The following is a 21260-nucleotide window of genomic DNA, read 5'->3' as shown; positions in this document are numbered from 1 at the left end:
GATAATGTAGTAGTGTTACCTGCAGTCCTATGTAACGCCATAGATAACACAGTGATAACTCTCTGAGTACAGATAATGTAGATGTTACATGCAGTCCTATGTAACACCACAGATAACACAGTGATAACTCTCTGAGTACAGATAATGTAGTAGATGTTACCTGCAGTCCTATGTAACACCACAGATAACACAGTGATAACTCTCTGAGTACAGATAATGTAGCAGATGTTACCTGCAGTCCTATGTAACACCACAGATAACAGTGATATCTCTCTGAGTACAGATAATGTAGTAGTGTTACCTGCAGTCCTATGTAACACCACAGATAACACACAGTGATAACTCTCTGATTACAGATAATGTAGTAGTGTTACCTGCAGTCCTATGTAACACCACAGATAACACAGTGATAACTCTCTGATTACAGATAATGTAGTAGATGTTACCTGCAGTCCTATGTAACACCACAGATAACACAGTGATACCTCTATGATTACAGATAATGTAGTAGATGTTACCTGCAGTCCTATGTAACACCACAGATAACACAGTGATACCTCTATGATTACAGATAATGTAGTAGATGTTACCTGCAGTCCCATGTAACACCACAGATAACACAGTGATAACTCTCTGGGTACAGATAATGTAGTAGATGTTACCTGCAGTCCTATGTAACACCACAGATAACACAGTGATAACTCTCTGATTACAGATAATGTAGTAGATGTTACCTGCAGTCCTATGTAACACCACAGATAACACAGTGATAACTCTGATTACAGATAATGTAGTATTTGTTACCTGCAGTCCTATGTAACACCACAGATAACACTGTGATAACTCTCTGATTACAGATAATGTAGTAGATGTTACCTGCAGTCCTATGTAACACCACAGATAACACAGTGATAACTCTCTGATTACAGATAATGTAGTAGATGTTACCTGCAGTCCCATGTAACACCACAGATAACACAGTGATAACTCTGATTACAGATAATGTAGTAGATGTTACCTGCAGTCCTATGTAACACCACAGATAACACAGTGATAATTCTCTGAGTACAGATAATGTAGTAGATGTTACCTGCAGTCCTATGTAACACCACAGATAACACAGTGATAACTCTCTGATTACAGATAATGTAGTAGATTGTACCTGCAGTCCTATGTAACACCACAGATAACACAGTGATAACTCTCTGAGCACAGATAATGTAGCAGATGTGACCTGCAGTCCTATGTAACACCACAGATAACACAGTGATAACTCTCTGAGCACAGATAATGTAGTAGATGTTACCTGCAGTCCTATGTAACACCACAGATAACACAGTGATAACTCTCTGAGTACAGATAATGTAGTAGATGTTACCTGCAGTCCTATGTAACACCACAGATAACAGTGATAACTCTCTGAGTACAGATAATGTAGTAGATGTTACCTGCAGTCCTATGTAACACCACAGATAACACAGTGATACCTCTCTCAGTACAGATAATGTAGTAGATGTTACCTGCAGTCCTATGTAACACCACAGATAACACAGTGATAACTCTCTGATTACAGATAATGTATATGATGGGAGTGATACATTGTGTGGGAGATACAGAGATTAGATTGTGAGCTCCTAGGTACAGGGATGATGGGAGTGATACATTGTGTGGCACTATTTTTTTTTCTAATCCTATCAAACCCTGGACAACCCCTTTTAAACTGGATTTCCAGGCTCCTCCTCCTTTCTTAGGCTCCTCCCCCAGTCTGTGCTGCCGTTTCCTGATAATCTTCTGTTTCTCACTGGTATTTCAGTTTCTTGTAGTTTATAATGTTCCGTCCTCGCTATAATGTAATAATCTCTCCATACATTGACTTCCTGCTGAGCTTCTTCTTATACACAACAGCCAATCTGAACAAGCAGAGCTGCAGTGTAAAGCATGGAGGACTGAGCAGCAGCCTGGGCCTCTGATGAGAGCGGAGGATGATTTCTTTCTACCTCAGCCTCCAGTAGACGTGCGGCGATCCTCCGGTCCTCAGATCTGACCTCCATTTAAACCCGATCACAGTGATTGTTCTGGAGCGATTGCGTCTCCGACATCAATCTATTCCTAATAATAATTGGGCGCCGCGGCGGACATGTGACCCCTCTGATGATCCCGCGACATCTATAAATAACCGCATGCACTAGTAAGACCCCAATTATCCCAATACGACCCCCCGTTATCCCCCGTCTCCGGGGCTGGCGGTCTCCGCACATTCATATAAATATCGTCTTGGCTGATTCTTCCCAGGCCTCGTGTGTGGGGGAGGGGCTGCCGAGACTTTATATTTGTCAATTCCTAGTCCTGTATCTTAGCAACCACATGACGATTGTGCGCAGGATTTACCGTCTTCCGCCCGAGCTGTGACCGGCGCACGCTATATACAGGGAGATGGGGGTTAACTCTTCCCTGTCTGTCATATTTATGTATTATCAGTAATTGTCGCAGCGTGCTGGCCGTCACATGACCCGTGTTTCTCCACCACGTCCGCTCGTCGCGCTTCTCCGCTCCGCGTTCACGATTCCTTGTCACATGACCACACGTAGCGACATATAAGAATCTACACGTCGGGAAACGTTGACGTCTTCCGGTCCCAGCGCCATTCTGTTCCCATCGGCCTCCGTAGCGGAGCTCCCCAGACCCCCCCTCATCTGTCGCGTGTAAGTGTTGACTTATAACCGATCGTAAATGGCGATAATAACGGCGACTCTCAGGACGATCCGGAACCGTTCCTCTAGATGTTGTTCGGTTCTGTCGGGACGCGGTTTTCTTGACCCTCGTGTCGTTTCGCCATCTCGTGTTTGTAGCTGGAGCGATATTTAATTGCATGAATCACGTTAAAAATGGCAGGATGACCGCGACCCCAATCACAGTACACTGGCCACGACTTGCACAATTGTCGCAGTGTCCCCAGCATTTATACACGTGGAGGGATAAATAATTCTGTCCTGACCTAGTCCTGCTCACACAGCTGACGTGTATGTGCTTCCTCATGTCGTGATGTGAGCGGCCCCAGAGCATCATGGGAGGCAGAAAACGAGGTCCTGCTGTTTACACGTCTCTCCCCGGCAGCGAGAGGTCATATATGGGTTGTGTCATCCGTGGGGACCCGACACGCAGGCACAGGGAGGGTGGGAATAATCCCCTCCATCTAATGTACGAGGGAGAAACGAGACCCCACAGATGCGGCACTGGCCATAATCACCGGGTCTATTTTATAAGATTTTATATTCTTATCTGAGAGGGACCAAAATCTCTGTTCAACCTGAGCTTCCTGATTCATGAATAGAATACCCAAAGTGCAGTGAAGACTGGCACCTGCAGAGGTAGAATAATAGGAGAGCGAGATGAGGGGGGCAAGGTTACTGTATAGGCTATACACATTCAGGGTCTTTTGGAAAGCTGGGTGACAACCTTTTATGAGTACAATCTAGGCCTCGCTGATGTGGGCGATCATATTCGGCAGGTAGAGTCTTCCTGAGGATTAGGCAGAACATTGACTGTGCGGAGGGGTGGACTGTTGAAGGCTTCAGGGGTCAATATAAGGATATTTTCAGTCTTGGCGGTGTGGACAGGCAGTGTTATCATAGGGCCTGTTATCGTGGTGTGCTGAATATTTCTCGCCCAGTATAAGTGGAGACCTCGCAGACTCCTGGAATAGCCAGCAAATCTCCGGCGCCCCCTCTCCTGCAGCTCTCGTCACTCCGGGGTCAGGACGTGGCAGCGGCGGGGCAGGGGGTGAAGGAGACGGTCGGGGGTCTGATCTGATGTCTATATATAAGGTGGTCGCCACTTTTAACTCTTTAGTGTTACTGATGTCACCGATTTTATTAAACCCGAGTGATTTCACCGTTTTTTATAAATGACCTGTGACAATATTTTGGCGCACAATAAGTTGACCGATGTGTCCCAGGACTCCGCATAATGGCGCACATAATGCGGCACCTCTGACACGGTCTACAACGCCTCCAGTCCGCATCAGAGGCCGTGAATAAACAATGACGCGTCACTAAGTTCACACAGCGTTTTTTGCAGGCAGATTTTGCTCTGCCTCCACGCCGATTTTCACCCGCGGCTATTGAGCGCCGCGGGCATAAAACGCCGAGAAGTAGGCTTTCTCTGCCTCCCATCGATGTCAATGGGAGGTCAGAGACACAAACGCCCGGAGATAGGGCATGTTCCTTCTTTTTCCCGCGAGACGTTTTTCAGCTCACGGGAAATAAAACGCCTCCGCCTCCCATTGAAAACAATGGGAGGCATTTTCGGCCGTTTATTGGCGCGTTTTCCGCGTAAAAAAACTCTGTGTGAACTGAATACGTCTCTAACCACGCCGACTTCTTACCACATCTACTACAAGGAGCCGCTCATAGCAGCCAATGAGATCCCGGCGCTCCGGCAGGTGTCTTCATACGTCTCCATAGTGTTTGGGGCAGTAGGACATGGTGCGGTCTTTGCCCGCTGTGCCCCCTCCCAGGCGGTGACTACGACCAGCAAGATGTTTGCCCTTTTCTTTTTTTTCATTGCGTGACCTCGTGAATGAGAAGAAAGTGTCCGCTGTGTATGCCTGCTGCCGCCAGCCCGGGGACAGCGCCACCCTGTCACTCAGCATTATGCCGGCTAAATGCCCATTCTGCCAGGAGAGAGTGCAGCCAGGCAGCCGGGCTCTCATTCACTAGGAGGGGAGGGGGACTGGAGAGATTACATCGGAATTATTAAATGGCGGGAGTCTTCTAATTCTGGTATCCGTCGTCCTAGATCCTCGGGATAATTGTGTGTTACTACATTTCTAGCTAAGAAAAAAGATCTCCCCAAACTCCCTCCAGACCCCTCTGTCTCTCTCCTCCAGACCCCTCTGTACCCTCCTCCAGACCCCTCTGTCCTCTCCTCCAGACCCCTCTGTCCCCTCCTCCAGACCCCCCTGTCTGTCTCTCTCCTCCAGACCCCTCTGTCCCCTCCTCCAGACCCCTCTGTCTCTCTCCTCCAGACCCCTCTGTACCTTTCCTCCAGACCCCTCTGTCCTCTCCTCCAGACCCCTCTGTCCCCTCCTCCAGACCCCTCTGTCCCCTCCTCCAGACCCCTCTGTCCTCTCCTCCAGACCCCTCTGTCCTCTCCTCCAGACCCCTCTGTCCCTTTCCTCCAGACCCCTCTGTCCCTTTCCTCCAGACCCCTCTGTCCTCTCCTCCAGACCCCTCTGTCCCCTCCTCCAGACCCCTCTGTCCCCTCCTCCAGACCCCTCTGTCCCCTCCTCCAGACCCCTCTGTCCTCTCCTCCAGACCCCTCTGTCCTCTCCTCCAGACCCCTCTGTCTCTCTCCTCCAGACCCCTCTGTCTCTCTCCTCCAGACCCCTCTGTCTCTCTCCTCCAGACCCCTCTGTCTCTCTCCTCCAGACCCCTCTGTCTCTCTCCTCCAGACCCCTCTGTCTCTCTCCTCCAGACCCCTGTCTCTCTCCTCCAGACCCCTCTGTCTCTCTCCTCCAGACCCCTCTGTCTCTCTCCTCCAGACCCCTCTGTCTCTCTCCTCCAGACCCCTCTGTCTCTCTCCTCCAGACCCCTCTGTCTCTCCTCCAGACCCCTCTGTCTCTCCTCCAGACCCCTCTGTCCCCTCCTCCAGACCCCTCTGTCCCCTCCTCCAGACCCCTCTGTCCCCTCCTCCAGACCCCTCTGTCCCCTCCTCCAGACCCCTCTGTCCCCTCCTCCAGACCCCTCTGTCCCCTCCTCCAGACCCCTCTGTCCCCTCCTCCAGACCCCTCTGTCCCCTCCTCCAGACCCCTCTGTGTCTCTCTCCTCCAGACCCCTCTGTGTCTCTCTCCTCCAGACCCCTCTGTGTCTCTCTCCTCCAGACCCCTCTGTCCCCTCCTCCAGACCCCTCTGTCCCCTCCTCCAGACCCCTCTGTCCTCTCCTCCAGACCCCTCTGTCCCCTCCTCCAGACCCCTCTGTCTCTCTCCTCCAGACCCCTCTGTCTCTCTCCTCCAGACCCCTCTGTCCCCTCCTCCAGACCCCTCTGTCCCCTCCTCCAGACCCCTCTGTCCCCTCCTCCAGACCCCTCTGTCCCCTCCTCCAGACCCCTCTGTCCCCTCCTCCAGACCCCTCTGTCCCCTCCTCCAGACCCCTCTGTCCCCTCCTCCAGACCCCTCTGTCCCCTCCTCCAGACCCCTCTGTCCCCTCCTCCAGACCCCTCTGTCCCCTCCTCCAGACCCCTCTGTCCCCTCCTCCAGACCCCTCTGTCCCCTCCTCCAGACCCCTCTGTCCCCTCCTCCAGACCCCTCTGTGTCTCTCTCCTCCAGACCCCTCTGTCTCTCTCCTCCAGACCCCTCTGTCTCTCTCCTCCAGACCCCTCTGTCCCCTCCTCCAGACCCCTCTGTCCCCTCCTCCAGACCCCTCTGTCCTCTCCTCCAGACCCCTCTGTCCCCTCCTCCAGACCCCTCTGTCTCTCTCCTCCAGACCCCTCTGTCTCTCTCCTCCAGACCCCTCTGTCCCCTCCTCCAGACCCCTCTGTCCCCTCCTCCAGACCCCTCTGTCCCCTCCTCCAGACCCCTCTGTCCCCTCCTCCAGACCCCTCTGTCCCCTCCTCCAGACCCCTCTGTCTCTCTCCTCCAGACCCCTCTGTCCCCTCCTCCAGACCCCTCTGTCCCCTTCTCCAGACCCCTCTGTCCCCTCCTCCAGACCCCTCTGTCCCCTCCTCCAGACCCCTCTGTCCTCTCCTCCAGACCCCTCTGTCCTCTCCTCCAGACCCCTCTGTCCCCTCCTCCAGACCCCTCTGTCTCTCTCCTCCAGACCCCTCTGTCCCCTCCTCCAGACCCCTCTGTCTCTCTCCTCCAGACCCCTCTGTCCCCTCCTCCAGACCCCTCTGTCCCCTCCTCCAGACCCCTCTGTCTCTCTCCTCCAGACCCCTCTGTCTCTCTCCTCCAGACCCCTCTGTCTCTCTCCTCCAGACCCCTCTGTCCCCTCCTCCAGACCCCTCTGTCCCCTCCTCCAGACCCCTCTGTCCTCTCCTCCAGACCCCTCTGTCCCTCTCCTCCAGACCCCTCTGTCTCTCTCCTCCAGACCCCTCTGTCCCCTCCTCCAGACCCCTCTGTCCCCTCCTCCAGACCCCTCTGTCCTCTCCTCCAGACCCCTCTGTCCCCTCCTCCAGACCCCTCTGTCTCTCTCCTCCAGACCCCTCTGTCTCTCTCCTCCAGACCCCTCTGTCCCCTCCTCCAGACCCCTCTGTCCCCTCCTCCAGACCCCTCTGTCCCCTCCTCCAGACCCCTCTGTCCCCTCCTCCAGACCCCTCTGTCCCCTCCTCCAGACCCCTCTGTCCCCTCCTCCAGACCCCTCTGTCTCTCTCCTCCAGACCCCTCTGTCCCCTCCTCCAGACCCCTCTGTCCCCTTCTCCAGACCCCTCTGTCCCCTCCTCCAGACCCCTCTGTCCCCTCCTCCAGACCCCTCTGTCCTCTCCTCCAGACCCCTCTGTCCTCTCCTCCAGACCCCTCTGTCCCCTCCTCCAGACCCCTCTGTCTCTCTCCTCCAGACCCCTCTGTCCCCTCCTCCAGACCCCTCTGTCTCTCTCCTCCAGACCCCTCTGTCCCCTCCTCCAGACCCCTCTGTCCCCTCCTCCAGACCCCTCTGTCTCTCTCCTCCAGACCCCTCTGTCCCTTTCCTCCAGACCCCTCTGTCCTCTCCTCCAGACCCCTCTGTCCCCTCCTCCAGACCCCCCTGTCTCTCTCCTCCAGACCCCTCTGTCCCCTCCTCCAGACCCCTCTGTCTCTCTCCTCCAGACCCCTCTGTCTCTCTCCTCCAGACCCCTCTGTCCCTTTCCTCCAGACCCCTCTGTCCTCTCCTCCAGACCCCTCTGTCCCCTCCTCCAGACCCCTCTGTCCCCTCCTCCAGACCCCTCTGTCCCCTCCTCCAGACCCCTCTGTCCCCTCCTCCAGACCCCTCTGTCCCCTCCTCCAGACCCCTCTGTCCCCTCCTCCAGACCCCTCTGTCTCTCTCCTCCAGACCCCTCTGTCTCTCTCCTCCAGACCCCTCTGTCTCTCTCCTCCAGACCCCTCTGTCTCTCTCCTCCAGACCCCTCTGTCTCTCTCCTCCAGACCCCTCTGTCTCTCTCCTCCAGACCCCTCTGTCTCTCTCCTCCAGACCCCTCTGTCTCTCCTCCAGACCCCTCTGTCCCCTCCTCCAGACCCCTCTGTCCCCTCCTCCAGACCCCTCTGTCCCCTCCTCCAGACCCCTCTGTCCCCTCCTCCAGACCCCTCTGTCCCCTCCTCCAGACCCCTCTGTCCCCTCCTCCAGACCCCTCTGTCCCCTCCTCCAGACCCCTCTGTCCCCTCCTCCAGACCCCTCTGTCCCCTCCTCCAGACCCCTCTGTGTCTCTCTCCTCCAGACCCCTCTGTCCCCTCCTCCAGACCCCTCTGTCCCCTCCTCCAGACCCCTCTGTGTCTCTCTCCTCCAGACCCCTCTGTCCCCTCCTCCAGACCCCTCTGTGTCTCTCTCCTCCAGACCCCTCTGTCCCCTCCTCCAGACCCCTCTGTCCCCTCCTCCAGACCCCTCTGTCCCCTCCTCCAGACCCCTCTGTCCCCTCCTCCAGACCCCTCTGTCTCTCTCCTCCAGACCCCTCTGTCTCTCTCCTCCAGACCCCTCTGTCTCTCTCCTCCAGACCCCTCTGTCCCCTCCTCCAGACCCCTCTGTCTCTCTCCTCCAGACCCCTCTGTCTCTCTCCTCCAGACCCCTCTGTCTCTCTCCTCCAGACCCCTCTGTCTCTCTCCTCCAGACCACTCTGTCCCCTCCTCCAGACCCCTCTGTCCCCTCCTCCAGACCCCTCTGTCCCCTCCTCCAGACCCCTCTGTCCCCTCCTCCAGACCCCTCTGTCCTCTCCTCCAGACCCCTCTGTCCCCTCCTCCAGACCCCCCTGTCTCTCTCCTCCAGACCCCTCTGTCCCTTTCCTCCAGACCCCTCTGTCCCTTTCCTCCAGACCCCTCTGTCCTCTCCTCCAGACCCCTCTGTCCCCTCCTCCAGACCCCTCTGTCCCCTCCTCCAGACCCCTCTGTCCCCTCCTCCAGACCCCTCTGTCTCTCTCCTCCAGACCCCTCTGTCTCTCTCCTCCAGACCCCTCTGTCTCTCTCCTCCAGACCCCTCTGTCTCTCTCCTCCAGACCCCTCTGTCTCTCTCCTCCAGACCCCTCTGTCTCTCTCCTCCAGACCCCTCTGTCTCTCTCCTCCAGACCCCTCTGTGTCTCTCCTCCAGACCCCTCTGTCTCTCTCCTCCAGACCCCTCTGTCTCTCTCCTCCAGACCCCTCTGTCTCTCTCCTCCAGACCCCTCTGTCTCTCTCCTCCAGACCCCTCTGTCTCTCCTCCAGACCCCTCTGTCTCTCCTCCAGACCCCTCTGTCCCCTCCTCCAGACCCCTCTGTCCCCTCCTCCAGACCCCTCTGTCCCCTCCTCCAGACCCCTCTGTCCCCTCCTCCAGACCCCTCTGTCCCCTCCTCCAGACCCCTCTGTCCCCTCCTCCAGACCCCTCTGTCCCCTCCTCCAGACCCCTCTGTCCCCTCCTCCAGACCCCTCTGTCCCCTCCTCCAGACCCCTCTGTCTCTCTCCTCCAGACCCCTCTGTCTCTCTCCTCCAGACCCCTCTGTCTCTCTCCTCCAGACCCCTCTGTCTCTCTCCTCCAGACCCCTCTGTCTCTCTCCTCCAGACCCCTCTGTCCCCTCCTCCAGACCCCTCTGTCTCTCTCCTCCAGACCCCTCTGTCTCTCTCCTCCAGACCCCTCTGTCTGTCTCTCTCCTCCAGACCCCTCTGTCTCTCTCCTCCAGACCACTCTGTCCCCTCCTCCAGACCCCTCTGTCCTCTCCTCCAGACCCCTCTGTCCTCTCCTCCAGACCCCTCTGTCCTCTCCTCCAGACCCCTCTGTCCCCTCATCCAGACCCCTCTGTCTCTCTCCTCCAGACCCCTCTGTCCCCTCCTCCAGACCCCTCTGTCCCCTCCTCCAGACCCCTCTGTCCCTTTCCTCCAGACCCCTCTGTCTCTCTCCTCCAGACCCCTCTGTCTCCCTCCTCCAGACCCCTCTGTCCCCTCCTCCAGACCCCTCTGTCTCTCTCCTCCAGACCCCTCTGTCCCTTTCCTCCAGACCCCTCTGTCCTCTCCTCCAGACCCCTCTGTCCCCTCCTCCAGACCCCTCTGTCCCCTCCTCCAGATCCCTCTGTCCTCCCTCCTCCAGACCCCTCTGTCTCCCTCCTCCAGACCCCTCTGTCTCCCTCCTCCAGACCCCTCTGTCCTCTGATGATAGTAAAGTCGTCATGTGGGGTGATCCGGGGTTGTCACCGCCGCCGCCATAATGGCCCCTTAATTTAGAGCATTGTGCTTCTCTTCAGACGTTGGCCTTATTGCCGCAATTACACGTTCCCGCCACCGTCATAGGTGGTGCCGCTACATCTGTTGAAGCGATTGCTGTTAGATTGACGCCGTTACTGAGTGTAATTTACCATTTCCAAGAACTTTTTTTTTTTACATCAACAAGCTGAAAAGTAATTTTACCTAGATCTGCTCACACAGCTGACGGTTTGTTACAATGTATCAGTCTGTGAGCCAAATACATCAGCAGCTAAAATCAATGTCCTGTCCTGATAGTTTGTTACAATGTATCAGTGCAGGTAAAAATGTATCAGTCTTTTTTTCTCACTGAGGATTGTCTAAACGGGATTGTAAACCTTCAGCTGTGTGAGCAGGACTGGGTCAGGCTCCCAGCACTTCGGCTCTGCTGCATCAGACTGAAGTGTGGACTCTTTTGAGAAGTCTGTCTTCTGTCTAGTTGGTAACAATTCCATTCCCTGTTTATCAGTTTTTTAGGAAAAGCTGGGTGACAACCAATATGGCCGCCCTTATGAGGGACAAATCTGCTGAGTAAAGATTTATACAGCGATTAAATCTCCAGATTTGCCTGTCAGGAGTCTGGTAAAGCTGGGTGACAATAAAGAGTCTGGGGAAGATTCCGCTGCTTATCAGTCTCTTGTCGTTGTGTTTTGCAGGTTGACGGAGCCGTCGGGGTACCTGACAGATGGACCAATCAACTACAAGTACAAAACCAAGTGCACCTGGCTCATCGAGGGCTAGTGAGTATCGTCCTGTTCCTTTAAGACGGCCATAGACCCTCCGCACCCTGACATGGAAGTATCGCCCCCTAGTGTCAGTGCAGACGATGGACGCCAAGAAAATCACCAGATGTTCACCCAGCTTTCCTGCATCCCTGAATGTAAAATCTGTATAGTAAGGCAGTGATTCAGCTCCCTGCTATATCTGATACTGGGAAAGCTGGGTGAACGCCAATATCCCTGTCATTGCAGCTCTCGCATGTACAGACCCAGAGCGAGGCAGTGACAGTCGCCTTATTCTTACCCATTGTTTAAGGAAACATTTTGCAACTTTCTAATAGACTTTGTTTCAATTCCTCATGATCTCTGCTTGTTGTCAGTGAATGGGAACATTCTTGTTTACATCCAGACGGTGACGATCGTTTATTGCAATGTATCAGTCAGGAGTCCAGGCTGTTGAGCTCACATTGGATTGTCTAGACTGGATACAATTGTAACAAACCCTCAGCTGTGAGAAGTATTAGGTCAGGATTTTTTTTTTTTTAGCCTCTGGATCTAGACAAGAATGTACTTTCTCATTGGCAGCAAGCAGAGTTCTTGAAAATGAAAACACAAAGTCTATCAGTAAGTGTCAGAACTCTTCCCTATACGAGGATTAGATTGTTTACAGACGGGAGTCTCTGCAGAGTGAGGAGGTGAATCTGATTGGTCGGTTCCTGGAGCGCTGCGCTAACTTTCCGTTCTTTTCTTCTTGCAGCGCGAACGCCGTCCTGAGATTACGCTTCAATCATTTTGCCACAGAGTGCAGCTGGGACCACATGTACGTGTACGATGGAGACTCCATATACTCCCCCCTCATCGCCGTTCTCAGGTAAGAATTCTCCGACCCCTGATAATCCGGCACTACCGCCAGTCCAGCAGATCTGGATCCTGGGTTTGGATGCCCAAATCTGGAAAATCCAGTATCACACAATGTCCCTGGATGCCGGAGCACTGGAGTTCTTCTGTGAGAGGTTTTATGGGCGGCACAGGATGGAAAGGGGAGAACAGGGGCCGCCTGCGGGTACAGCTACATTGATCGTGCTTTGTTCTGTGCCATCCCCTCAACCAGTGGGAATTAATTTAAAGAGGACGATCACCTCTCCTGACAAGTCTGGTTTGTATTTCACATTTAATAACAATTCTGGTGCTGTTCCTCTGTTATTCCTCCTAGAAATGTATGAATAAATTGACAGCTGCTAGTTTGGAGTGTGTCCCTACACGGACTGACACTGTACAATCCGTGCTGACCGTGTATGGATATGATTTTTGTCAAGGGGAATGATAACACCCAGTTTTCAATTTATTCATAAATTTCTAGGCGGAATAACAGAGGAACGGCACATTACAGAGTTCTACAAAATGTTTTACCCAGAATTGTTAATTATGAGGAATACAAATATTTACTAAACCAGACCTGACAGGAGAGGTGACTGGCGCTCTTTAAATGTTTGCCCTCTATAACTGGCACCACCCTGGTCTTATCTAAGCCTCGTCCAGCACAGCGCCCCCCACTGGATGACCACGTGCCATTGCTTCAATGTGATCTCTGTGTCAGGCACCGCTGATCCTGGGGCTTCCGGCAGTGAGACCACACATAATCCACATCTTTTTGGTAAGAGAACTTCTAAGGAACCCATGATTCTAAGGGTAAGGCCATTTGTAGTGGCCCCTGTTTGGCTGAAGTGCAGGCGCGATACAGCCGAGAATTGCGTTGGCGTGCGGTTCTACAGCAAAGCGTGAATGTTTTTGAATGTTCGTTTAGGTCTGAGCAGTCCTTGTACGTCAACAGCTGAATAAGATCAGTCAATGTCCTTTAGTGTAATGCGGGGTGTGCTGGCGACCTCTAGTGGCCAGGTTATGGTATGGTTGAAATACAGTTATCCATGGTTTTTTTTCTCATACATTTGGCTTTTCAATTCTTTACCATTTTCAAAATCTCCGCTTGCTGTTAGTAATCTGTTTTATTCCAAAAACTGAAAATCCATTCTGACCTAATACTTCTCACTGCTGAGGGTTTGATACAATTGTTTCCAGTGTATGAGCTGTGCACATCACCAGCACACAGCTCGTCTCCTGTTACAATGTATCAGTGCAGGTAAAATGTGTCAGTCAGGAGTTCAGGTTGTTTATCTCACAGAGGTTTGTCTGGACTTGGATACACTTGTAACAAACCCTCAGCTGTGAGAAGTATTAGGTCTGTACCAGTTTCATCAGCAAGCAGAGATCTTGAATATGTTGATGAATTGTAAGGGCCTGTTCACATCAGTGTTAGTTTCCACTGATGGGCTCCGTCGGAGGTTTCGGTCGGGTGTACCACAAAGTGTATTAGAAAGTAGCAGAACCTTTATTTTTATAATAATTATTTTATTATTTCACATTATATTCTGTTTCTGGGAAAGCTGGGTGGCTACAAATATGAGGTCCGCTACAAATTCCCCAGGAGGGCCCCGCACACTTTCCTCACCTATAAAGGATAAAGCTGCTCAGTTAAGCTGTCATACTTCTGCCTCAATATTCATGTCTGGGCAGATTTGCCTATCTGGAGTCTGGTAAAGCTGGGTGACGATGACGACTCTGCTGTTCCAGCTCATATGTTTACAGGACTGAGAGACAACCCCTTTGCTAGATGTAATGGTGGCCATATTGGTTGTCACCCAGCTTTCCCAGCAACAGATATAACTAAAAATCCTCTGATTTCAATCCGTTGACAGAAGATTTTGCTTTATAACTTTCTGCGTTCTGGAGTCACGTGATCAGCGCCCGGTTTTTCAGCGGCAGAGACGCTGATAATAAGACGTGAGCGCTGCTCCGGGTGTCAGTATTGATTAATGAAGTCTTCACAGATGTCTGGAAAGTAGGTCAGATTCTGCTCCGCGCACCGCGCTCTGTGACATCATTACCTGCCGGGGACAGGAGCCTTTGCAGCACCGAGGACTCACTTTCTGGCTCATTGGGGCTTCATTTATTTTCATCAAAACTACAAGGACATTTATCAGTAGACGAGTCAGACATGAACCCCCCCCCCCCCCCGGTAAATACCAGCCCTGGAGCCGTCCGTCCGGTCAAGTTGTTATAAATTCTATTGCGCCACTTCTTAGTTATATCTGATCCTTGGAAAGCTGGATGAAACCAATATGACTGCCATTACTGATCCTGAATGGTGATGTCTGGTTATTGAGGATTGCTGCTCAGGAGGCTGATAAAGCCGGGTGATCGCCCCTGTGAGCTGAAATGTTAATCTCATTGGTTGTCAGTGACCGGTTTGCCCGTTTCTGTCGCGGTTCACCCCCCCCCCCAGCCCCCACATCGCTGCGTTACCAGGTCCGGTCTCTGTTGATGACGTCTCATGTGATTCTGAGAAAGTGTTCTGCAACTTTCTAATAGACTTTTGTGGTTCAATTACTCACCTTTTTCAATATCTCTGCTTGCTGTCAGTGATTGCAAATGTTGACGTTTACATCCAGAGGCAAACAAATGTCATCCTGACCTGGTCCTGTTTACACAGCTGGTGGTCTTGTTACAATGTATCGGTGTGGGGCATGGCAGTTATTGCACAGATATGTCGTGCCCCCTGTAATCTCCTCTGTTTCTTTCTCCCCGCAGTGGTCTCATCGTTCCTGAAGCGGCTGGAAATGAAACGGTCCCGGAGGTGGTCGCGCTGTCGGGATTCGCCTTGTTGCACTTTTTTAGTGATGCTGCTTATAACCTCACCGGGTTCAACATCTTTTACTCGTACGTAGACGGAGCGGGGGAGGGGTCTTCCGCATACTCATTATCTTCTGTGTGTCCCTGAGGCTGCGTTCGCTTCAATGTGGCGACGTCCGGTCATTATTTATCTGTATTTACTTGAAGTGGAAACATTGTTGCAGAATTGATCCCGGCTGTTCTGTGTAATGGGAGGGGGAGGGGATTCTGGTGACCGATTACGTTGAGATCTCAATGGATTGGTTTTGCACAGGTCACATGATGATTGGGTCAGAACATTAATCATCGCTTTAATGCGACATTCTTGTTCCGATCCCCGCTCCATCACTATGTGCCATTATATATAGTGCAAGACCCGCAGGTAAATAACATCATATAGCACCACCCTGTGTTCAGGGGAGGAATGACCTTCGCTGCCCTCTGCTCTGCCAGCGATCATAATTGGTTGTGCCCTGCATTGTAGATGCCCATATTCCGCCACGCAGGTACCCAGTATATATAGGTGCCCTGTGTTGGGCTGTATATGTTATACTTGGAGGCATTGTTGTTACATTGTGTAGTCGTAGTTGGCCCCTCCCGTATACGGTGTCGTCCTTTGTAAACCTTGTTCTTCTTCCGTAGAATAAATTCCTGTCCAAACAACTGCTCCGGCCACGGCAAGTGCGCGACTAGCAGCTCCGCCCCCGGCCGCGTTTACTGTGAATGCGACAAGTACTGGAAGGGCGAGGCCTGCGACATCCCCTACTGCAAGAATAACTGCGGCAGCCCCGACCACGGCTACTGCGACCTGACCGGAGAGAAGCTGTGTGTGTGCAATGACAGCTGGCAAGGTGAGCGACATATCCGGACATCACTGCATATGTAACAGTATTCTAGTGACATCTAGTGGTCGTGTATGGTATTATAGTGACATCTAGTGGTCATGTATAGTATTATAGTGACATCTAGTGGTCATGTATAGTATTATAGTGACATCTAGTGGTCATGTATAGTGTTATAGGGACATCTAGTGGTCATGTATAGTATTATAGTAACATCTAGTGGTCATGTATAGTGTTATAGTGACATCTAGTGGTCATGTATAGTATTATAGTAACATCTAGTGGTCCTGTATAGTATTATAGTGACATCTAGTGGTCATGTATAGTATTATAGTGACATCTAGTGGTCCTGTATAGTATAGTGACATCTAGTGGTCATGTATAGTATTATAGTGACATCTAGTGGTCATGTATAGTGTTATAGTAACATCTAGTGGTCATGTATAGTATTATAGTGACATCTAGTGGTCATGCATAGTATTATAGTGACATCTAGTGGTCATGTATAGTGTTATAGTGACATCGAGTGGTCATGTATAGTGTTATAGTAACATCTAGTGGTCATGTATAGTGTTATAGTGACATCTAGTGGTCATGTATAGTATTATAGTGACATCTAGTGGTCCTGTATAGTATTATAGTGACATCTAGTGGTCATGTATAGTATTATAGTGACATCTAGTGGTCAAGCATAATGTTATAGTGACATCTAGTGGTCATGTATAGTATTATAGTGACATCTAGTGGTCATGTATAGTATTATAGTAACATCTAGTGGTCATGTATAAGGTTATAGTGACATCTAGTGGTCATGTATAGTATTATAGTGACATCTAGTGGTCATGTATAGTATTATAGTAACATCTAGTGGTCATGTATAGTGTTATAGTAACATCTAGTGGTCATGTATAGTATTATAGTGACATCTAGTGGTCATGCATAGTATTATAGTGACATCTAGTGGTCATGTATAGTGTTATAGTGACATCTAGTGGTCATGTATAGTGTTATAGTGACATCGAGTGGTCATGTATAGTGTTATAGTAACATCTAGTGGTCATGTATAGTGTTATAGTGACATCTAGTGGTCATGTATAGTATTATAGTGACATCTAGTGGTCCTGTATAGTATTATAGTGACATCTAGTGGTCATGTATAGTATTATAGTGACATCTAGTGGTCAAGCATAATGTTATAGTGACATCTAGTGGTCATGTATAGTATTATAGTGACATCTAGTGGTCATGTATAGTATTATAGTAACATCTAGTGGTCATGTATAAGGTTATAGTGACATCTAGTGGTCATGTATAGTATTATAGTGACATCTAGTGGTCATGTATAGTATTATAGTAACATCTAGGGGTCATGTATAGTGTTATAGTGACATCTAGTGGTCATTTATAGTGTTATAGTGACATCTAGTGGTCATGTATAGTATTATAGTGACATCTAGTGGTCATGTATAGTATTATAGTGACATCTAGTGATCATGTATAATGTTATAGTAACATCTAGTGGTCATGTATAAGGTTATAGTGACATCTAGTGGTCATGTATAGTATTATAGTGACATCTAGTGGTCATGTATAGTATTATAGTGACATCTAGTGGTTATGTATAGTGTTATAGTGACATCTAGTGGTCATGTATAGTGTTATAGTAACATCTAGTGGTCATGTATAGTATTATAGTGACATCTAGTGGTCATGTATAGTGTTATAGTGACATCTAGTGGTCATGTATAGTGTTATAGTGACATCTAGTGGTCATGTATAGTATTATAGTAACATCTAGGGGTCATGTATAGTGTTATAGTGACATCTAGTGGTCATGTATAGTGTTATAGTGACATCTAGTGGTCATGTATAGTATTATAGTAACATCTAGGGGTCATGTATAGTGTTATAATGACATCTAGTGGTCATGTATAGTATTATAGTAACATCTAGGGGTCATGTATAGTGTTATAGTGACATCTAGGGGTCATGTATAGTGTTATAGTGACATCTAGTGGTCATGTATAATGTATACATGTATAGTGTTATAGTGACATCTAGTGGTTGCTGCTGGTGTTGTACTGACAGGCAGTGGTCCTTTTATAATGCTATAACGACAAGTGTGTGTTTTTATTATCTTTCACTTATTCTTGTGCGTTCCACATACGAAAGTTATTCCCTAGTTAATACGTGTGAGCTCTCGTTCTTCGCCGCTGCTCATAGTTGGGGAGATCTACTCCAGATCTATTCAGCTTATGTAAAATAATGAGTGATTTTTCTCGTGGATGATCGCTGCCACCATCATAAATATGTCTGACAGCTGATCGGTCCATTCACTTGTCTGACTTCAGTCGCCTAAACCACTCATCAATGTAAATAACGGTCGGATTGTATGCGGCGTTGTCCCAGTCTCAGTACATAGATGTGAGACTGGGGATAGATTTGTGATCTCCCAGCACAGGACTGGGCAGCAGGACCGGAGATCAGAGCTGTCAATCACCTGCAGCAGCCCCGCCCACATTCGCCAGTACAGGATCAGTCAGGATTCATATAAAGAGTCCACAGTTATTTAAAGGGGACCCGTCCTCAAATGACCAGCGGGAGGTTTAGTCCGGTGTGTATAATGCAGCGGCGTCTGAGTATAAAACTGAATCTAAAAGAAAAATATTGTCACAAGGCCCCACAGATGGAGGAGTGAATAACGGAAGTAACGCTGTTGTAGGCCGGGGTAAATCGTAACGTCGGCTGCAGCGATCCCCAACCCGGTGAGCGTGATGAAACCCCGCAGTCCATGAGCAGAAAAGAGAAAAAAATGGGAAATCCCAGCGCTGCGACATAGACATAAATCAACCATCATGTAAGGGGCTATTTTATTGGCCTCTCAGCAATGACCACGTGTTTGAGCGCTGGAGCGGCGTCTTCATCAGGCCGGAATACAGGACTGAGAACAAAGCGGCTTCAAATACAGCAGCAAATAATCAGGAACAGGCAGAAAAAGCACCAGAGATGACACAAAGATGACGTCACAGGGTCAGAACCCGTCACAGGGTCAGAGCCCGTCACAGGGTCAGAGCCCGTCACAGGGTCAGAGCCCGTCAGACTGACAGGACTTGTAGCCAATGCAGTACGAGCCGCCGGCAGCGCTTACACATTGCTACAAAGTAACAGAGGTGAAGAACGTGCTGAAACCTCAGGGATGAAATAGAGAGAAATGGCCGGAATGTCGTGCAATTATAAAGAGATCAATAAATAAATGTAAATACACAAGGAGAAAATATATAAAAACCGACCAGGCAAGTGACACCATGTGACCTCACGGAGCCCAGCGCAGAACGAGCGTTCACCCCCCTGAGTGTGCGATGTGTGACCTCACGGAGCCCAGCGCAGAACGAGCGTTCACCCCCCTGAGTGTGCGATGTGTGACCTCACGGAGCCCAGCGCAGAACGAGCGTTCACCCCCCTGAGTGTGCGATGTGTGACCTCACGGAGCCCAGCGCAGAACGAGCGTTCACCCCCCTGAGTGTGCGATGTGTAACCTCACGGAGCCCAGCGCAGAACGAGCGTTCACCCCCCTGAGTGTGCGATGTGTGACCTCACGGAGCCCAGCGCAGAACGAGCGTTCACCCCCCTGAGTGTGCGATGTGTGACCTCACTGAGCCCAGCGCAGAACGAGCGTTCACCCCCCTGAGTGTGCGATGTGTGACCTCACGGAGCCCAGCGCAGAACGAGCGTTCACCCCCCTGAGTGTGCGATGTGTGACCTCACGGAGCCCAGCGCAGAACGAGCGTTCATCCCCCTGAGTGTGCGATGTGTGACCTCACGGAGCCCAGCGCAGAATGAGCGTTCACCCCCCTGAGTGTGCGATGTGTGACCTCACGGAGCCCAGCGCAGAACGAGCGTTCACCCCCCTGAGTGTGCGATGTGTGACCTCACGGAGCCCAGCGCAGAATGAGCGTTCATCCCCCTGAGTGTGCGATGTGTAACCTCACGGAGCCCAGCGCAGAATGAGCGTTCATCCCCCTGAGTGTGCGATGTGTAACCTCACGGAGCCCAGCGCAGAATGAGCGTTCATCCCCCTGAGTGTGCGATGTGTGACCTCACGGAGCCCAGCGCAGAACGAGCGTTCATCCCCCTGAGTGTGCGATGTGTGACCTCACGGAGCCCAGCGCAGAATGAGCGTTCACCCCCCTGAGTGTGCGATGTGTGACCTCACGGAGCCCAGCGCAGAACGAGCGTTCACCCCCCTGAGTGTGATGTGTGACCTCACGGAGCCCAGCGCAGAACGAGCGTTCACCCCCCTGAGTGTGTGATGTGTGACCTCACGGAGCCCAGCGCAGAATGAGCGTTCACCCCCCTGAGTGTGCGATGTGTGACCTCACGGAGCCCAGCGCAGAATGAGCGTTCACCCCCCTGAGTGTGCGATGTGTGACCTCACGGAGCCCAGCGCAGAACGAGCGTTCACCCCCCTGAGTGTGCGATGTGTGACCTCACGGAGCCCAGCGCAGAACGAGCGTTCATCCCCCTGAGTGTGCGATGTGTGACCTCACGGAGCCCAGCGCAGAATGAGCGTTCACCCCCCTGAGTGTGCGATGTGTGACCTCACGGAGCCCAGCGCAGAATGAGCGTTCACCCCCCTGAGTGTGCGATGTGTGACCTCACGGAGCCCAGCGCAGAATGAGCGTTCACCCCCCTGAGTGTGCGATGTGTGACCTCACGGAGCCCAGCGCAGAATGAGCGTTCACCCCCCTGAGTGTGCGATGTGTGACCTCACGGAGCCCAGCGCAGAATGAGCGTTCACCCCCCTGAGTGTGCGATGTGTGACCTCACGGAGCCCAGCGCAGAATGAGCGTTCACCCCCCTGAGTGTGCGATGTGTGACCTCACGGAGCCCAGCGCAGAACGAGCGTTCACCCCCCTGAGTGTGCGATGTGTGACCTCACGGAGCCCAGCGCAGAATGAGCGTTCACCCCCCTGAGTGTGCGATGTGTGACCTCACGGAGCCCAGCGCAGAATGAGCGTTCACCCCCCTGAGTGTGCGATGTGTGACCTCACGGAGCCCAGCGCAGAACGAGCGTTCACCCCCCTGAGTGTGCGATGTGTAACCTCACGGAGCCCAGCGCAGAACGAGCGTTCACCCCCCTGAGTGTGCGATGTGTGACCTCACGGAGCCCAGCGCAGAACGAGCGTTCACCCCCCTGAGTGTGCGATGTGTGACCTCACGGAGCCCAGCGCAGAACGAGCGTTCATCCCCCTGAGTGTGCGATGTGTGACCTCACGGAGCCCAGCGCAGAACGAGCGTTCACCCCCCTGAGTGTGCGATGTGTAACCTCACGGAGCCCAGCGCAGAACGAGCGTTCATCCCCCTGAGTGTGCGATGTGTGACCTCACGGAGCCCAGCGCAGAATGAGCGTTCACCCCCCTGAGTGTGCGATGTGTGACCTCACGGAGCCCAGCGCAGAACGAGCGTTCACCCCCCTGAGTGTGCGATGTGTGACCTAACGGAGCCCAGCGCAGAACGAGCGTTCACCCCCCTGAGTGTGCGATGTGTAACCTCACGGAGCCCAGCGCAGAATGAGCGTTCATCCCCCT

The 21260-nt window shown here is 51.8% G+C and overlaps 1 protein-coding gene across 1 annotated transcript in view; it reads left to right on the top strand.

Annotated features, from left to right (window-relative positions):
* The window catches only part of LOC142729046 (attractin-like protein 1), a gene marked incomplete at its 3' end in the record, with an annotated part of 65293 nt that extends 49612 nt beyond the window's left edge, over window positions 1–15681 (top strand). The window contains exons 2-5 of the mRNA XM_075849205.1: window positions 11042–11125; window positions 11862–11975; window positions 14750–14878; window positions 15473–15681. Coding sequence (XP_075705320.1) covers window positions 11042–11125; window positions 11862–11975; window positions 14750–14878; window positions 15473–15681 — 536 coding nt within the window. The remainder of the gene's footprint in view (window positions 1–11041; window positions 11126–11861; window positions 11976–14749; window positions 14879–15472) is intronic.
* Between the last annotated feature and the right edge of the window lie 5579 nt (window positions 15682–21260).

Source organism: Rhinoderma darwinii, unplaced genomic scaffold (assembly GCF_050947455.1).
Source record: "Rhinoderma darwinii isolate aRhiDar2 unplaced genomic scaffold, aRhiDar2.hap1 Scaffold_705, whole genome shotgun sequence".
In the NCBI taxonomy this organism is placed as follows: Eukaryota; Metazoa; Chordata; class Amphibia; order Anura; family Rhinodermatidae; genus Rhinoderma; species Rhinoderma darwinii.
Note: the sequence above shows the minus strand (reverse complement) of the source record. Positions and strands in the feature narration are given on the sequence as shown.